Source organism: Gekko japonicus, unplaced genomic scaffold, assembly GCF_001447785.1.
Source record: "Gekko japonicus isolate JY-2015 unplaced genomic scaffold, Gekko_japonicus_V1.1 scaffold1793, whole genome shotgun sequence".
Lineage (NCBI taxonomy): Eukaryota > Metazoa > Chordata > Lepidosauria > Squamata > Gekkonidae > Gekko > Gekko japonicus.
The window spans coordinates 107,927-112,251 of NW_015165874.1; the positions used below are offsets into that span (position 1 = coordinate 107,927).

The 4,325-nt window shown below is 41.6% G+C and overlaps 1 protein-coding gene across 1 annotated transcript in view; it reads right to left on the bottom strand.

Moving 5' to 3' along the window:
• SLC12A8 (solute carrier family 12, member 8) overlaps positions 1–4,325 on the bottom strand; it is a 122,843-nt gene that overhangs the window by 31,594 nt on the left and 86,924 nt on the right. The window contains exons 6-7 of the mRNA XM_015411266.1: positions 2,250–2,337; positions 1,197–1,284 (exon numbers count right to left, since the gene is read on the bottom strand). Of these exons, the coding sequence (XP_015266752.1) occupies positions 1,197–1,284; positions 2,250–2,337 (176 nt within the window). The remainder of the gene's footprint in view (positions 1–1,196; positions 1,285–2,249; positions 2,338–4,325) is intronic.

Genomic DNA, 4,325 nt, shown 5'->3' on the forward strand with positions numbered 1-4,325 from the left:
TTGCAACTACTTGTGTTTTGAAATTTTATTTTGCATTTTACTTATCAATGGCTTGCATGGATAATTACTGGACGCAGCATGCCTCACAGCAGTTTCATTCTTGAACTTGAGAATGTCTATTAAAGTCTCATAAGATGCAGTCAAAGAAAAGCTTTGTGTCATCAAGAATCCAAATCCCTTCAATACATGGCAGGGCCGAGCCTGCAGAATCATTACACGAGCGAAAATTTGGTTAGACTTTGGGATCCTGAACATTTAAGCTTCATATTCTTTCTTTAAAGACACATTTCCCAAAAGGTGCAGAAGAATACAAAGAACAATTAGAAAGTGTCTGTAAAAATCTCAGAAATGAGATAAGAAGAGACGAGAATCAAGTTGCAGCACCTTCCACGGTTACCCGTTCTCCGTTTTCAGTCAGCCTTTGCATTGCCTCTTTCTGCAACAAGGTGAAGCCCCTAGTCCATGTTATTTCAGGCTCTCCATTACTCATGGCTCTCTTCTTATCTTCCTTTCTAGCTTCTCTGCAGTGCATATCATCCATCTGGACTCATTCTTTCACTTTTCCTTTCCTACTTCCCCCTCATGCAGTATCTATGTCAAGAATACCCTTCCCACCAAACTAGCTACCTCTCGTCAAAACCCAGCAAATCATTTCCTGGACTTCCACAGATACATGTTTTAGGCGCCTTCTGATACTTCAACTCTCTCCATTTTTCTACGAAACGACCCCTGCCTATGTCGTAATTAGATGTTAAGGAGGATGCATGTGCCATGGAAAACATTGTCCCACACTTTATACTTTGCAGCAGTATATAGAAATATCTGGTGATGTTAAACAGCTATCTAACAACAGTGATAACAACATTCACTGAATCCTGTAGCAGACCCTACTGGATGTCTGTCTTCACTCTCTAATCCCTCTCTTCACGTCCTCTGAAATTCAAGTCATTTCCCCCAGTCTCCAGATTTCTGAATCTTGAAAACTGAATAAACTATACAAAGTAACAAACCGGAAAGTCATTTATTTGTTTGGTGCAATGAATTTGGATGTATTTTTTTCCAATTTTGGAACACTTCAGTATACAAACACACGGCTTTCTTTGATACTTCTGACTACAGTGCTTTAAAATATGTAAATTTTGAGAGTAATGTACTTTTGGCACTGAGTGAACCATTTCATGCGTTTAGTTAGTTACCTTTTCTGCTATCATAAAATCATAACGGAGTGATTCCCGGGTACAAACGGCTCCCAGCAAAAAAACAAAGACTATATAAAGAAACCACCTGCAAAAAATAAAAAGACTAGTGTCAAATAGATGAGGGCCCATCAATCATTAAAAAAAAAACCATTAAAAAAACAACAGCATACCATTCTTTTGGGCAGGAAAGATCTTGCCACTGTGGTGCATGCCATGGTTGCATCTAGATTAAATTATTGCAACGGGCTTTACAGGGGCTGCCCTTGAAGACGGCGGCTGCAGTTGACACAGAAGGCTGGAGCCAGAGTGTTGACTGAACTGGGCTGTAGGGACCGTAGCACACCAGTCTTGTTCCATCTATATACGCTTTCAGTTTGCTTCCACGCTCAATTACAGGAGCTAGTATTGACTTTTAAAGCCCTGTACAGCCTGGAACCAAGGCTGCGGGGCTGCATTTGACTCGGAGCTTCGCCCGATTTCCTCAGCAGTTTCATGATCCTCAAAAACCAGAATCACGAAACTGCGGAGGAAATTGGGCGAAGCCCTGAGTCAAAATGCAGCCCCGGAGCTTCGGGTGTGAAATCGACATGTTTGTGTCGAGGCAAACGGCGCTGTGCTGCGAGGCAGCTCTAGTGAGAAATCGCCCTGAGAGAGTTCTGAGAGAACTGTGACTGGCCCGAGGTCACTCAGCTGGAAGAGTGGGGAGTCAAACGTGGTTCTCCAGATTAGAACCCGCCACTCTTAACCATTACACCACACTGGCTCTATTGGTCATGTTCACACAGAGTGGTTTTGGCTGTTGTTACATTTAAAAAAGGAAATTGTGGAATTTTTACCTATCTTCTAATTAATTAATCTTGTTGTCAAGGCATCCAGGATGGAATGTCATAATGGGAGATTATTTAAGGAATGGCCAAGATTTGATCTGTCAGATAATTAGAGGCTGATTGTATATGAAATGGATTTATTGTGCCTACGAGATACATACACACACATGGCAGAAAAAGTTACTATGAGTGATCCCCCCACCCCTGTACTGAAGGGACTTACGAGATGCCTATCGCAGACAAGGATCCTAGGGGGATACTCATTGCAGGCTTCCGGAGATCACCACTCATATTGAAGCCAGCCATCACACCTGCAGTTTGGCATACCCAAAAATAAACAGGACACTGAATGAGATCTCTGTAAGACAATAGGCTTTTTAAACAACACCACTGCATGTACTGATATCTGTACCATGTATGCAAGCTTTGTGACTATGCAATCAGGTATCCAGTGGCAACAAGCCTCTAACTACATGCCCACAAAGAGGTCCTTTGTACCAAACTGGACAATGGCACCCAGAGAAAGACACTGATTTAAACCAAACAGCAGCGTATCTCAGAACTATCACTTGAAAGCAGTCCCTGTCCAGATGTCTATTGACATTCAACCTGGCAAGTCATTCAAATGAGCTGCACATATTATCCCACTTGCTAAACCCAAACACATTAGGGGTTCTGATGCTCTTGCAAAAGACAACTATTGTCATAAATCCTTTTAGATCATGGACCTTCAGGATAGAGATCTGTCTTTTGTGCTTTGTGTCTGGAATGCATTTACTGGCCCCTGTGCCTCTAAGATAGAGGAGGTTCCTCGTCTAAATAAACAAATGAATTATGAAGTGTTAGACCACAGCAGCTCAAGACTAATGATGGGTAAACTCTTCCTGGCTTGATTTAGAATTGGACAGGCAAGTCTGAGCAACTCTATAACATTAAAAATCAATCCCCCTTGGAATTTTAAACCTTCCCTACTTGAATTCCAGCCCCCCTTTACTTAATGCAGCAGTTACGTGGAGAGAAATCTCCTTCTCCTCAGCACCTGAAATCTATATATCTAATTCCCAACATGCCCCCTCCGTGCAGATATCTAAATCCGCACATCGAGGGCACTTGAGGGGCAGGGAGATTTTCCTGCACATTTGGAGCAATACCCAGATGTGCAGAAAAATCACATATAGACCTTTATTGGCATAACACAGCAGCAAAGAGAACAATGAAACAAACAGAAAATAAATAGCACAAAGTAATAGATTATAACAATTTACACCATGCTGCACCAACAAGGAATCGTTTTTATAAGCTTTTCGGAAATAATAGACTCAGTTGAGAATATAGCAATTCTAAAAAATACAAGGGGGTTAAGGCTTGTACACCCCTACCCTAAGCTTCCAAACATAGCCTAAGAATTCGGCAACAGACAAAGTAATTGCCGGGGACTTATCAGACAATAAAATTTTAAGGTTATTATCAGTCGGGTTCCTTGTGGTAGGTAAGTGGGGACTAATCAGATAGCTACGCATAGTAGAATATTGAGGACAATGTAGAAGGATATGAGCAACTGAATCAGGTTCACTATAGGGACAATTGCAGGTTCTGTCCCTATAGGCAATACCCCTATATCTGCCTAAAACAACAGCTGAGGGGAAAAGATTGAATCTTGCTAGCATAAAAACCCGCCAATAATGTGGGTTAGATTAGAGATGTACAGAGCCATAGAAGCTTGGGGGGGGAGGTCAAGGGAGCGTGGAGAACAGACTCCATAGCTCCCAGCATTAATTGTTTGGGCTTCCATATCCCAAATCCTCCTCCGTACCACCTGCAAAATAGCTGTTTCACCACAATTGTACAAGGAGGCCAAATCAATTCCCATCATGGTTTTGATTTTCTCCACTATAATTTGTGACCAAGTAGAAATATATGGGTCTGTAAGAAGTTGAGCAATAAGGCTGTTAGGGGGAGAACTAAAGTGCAAATGCAACCAATATTTAATAGTGGTGATCCATGCCCGAGATTCAATAAGGTGGGCACCTAACTCCGCACAAAGAGAAAAATAAGAAACAGAGTTAGGAAAACCTAAAATCCTACAAAAGAAGGTAGCACTTCTACTTTTTTATTAAAATTTTGGATCCATATAGGTACCCCATACAGCAAACGAGAGATAACAGATGCCTGAAAAATCTGGAGAGCTGCCGGGACAAATTGATTACCTTTTAAATAAAAGAAACGAGATAAAGCTGCAATCTTATTCCTAGCTAGGCTGAGGGAATGATCTCTATGAGGGCACCAACTTAAGTTGTAA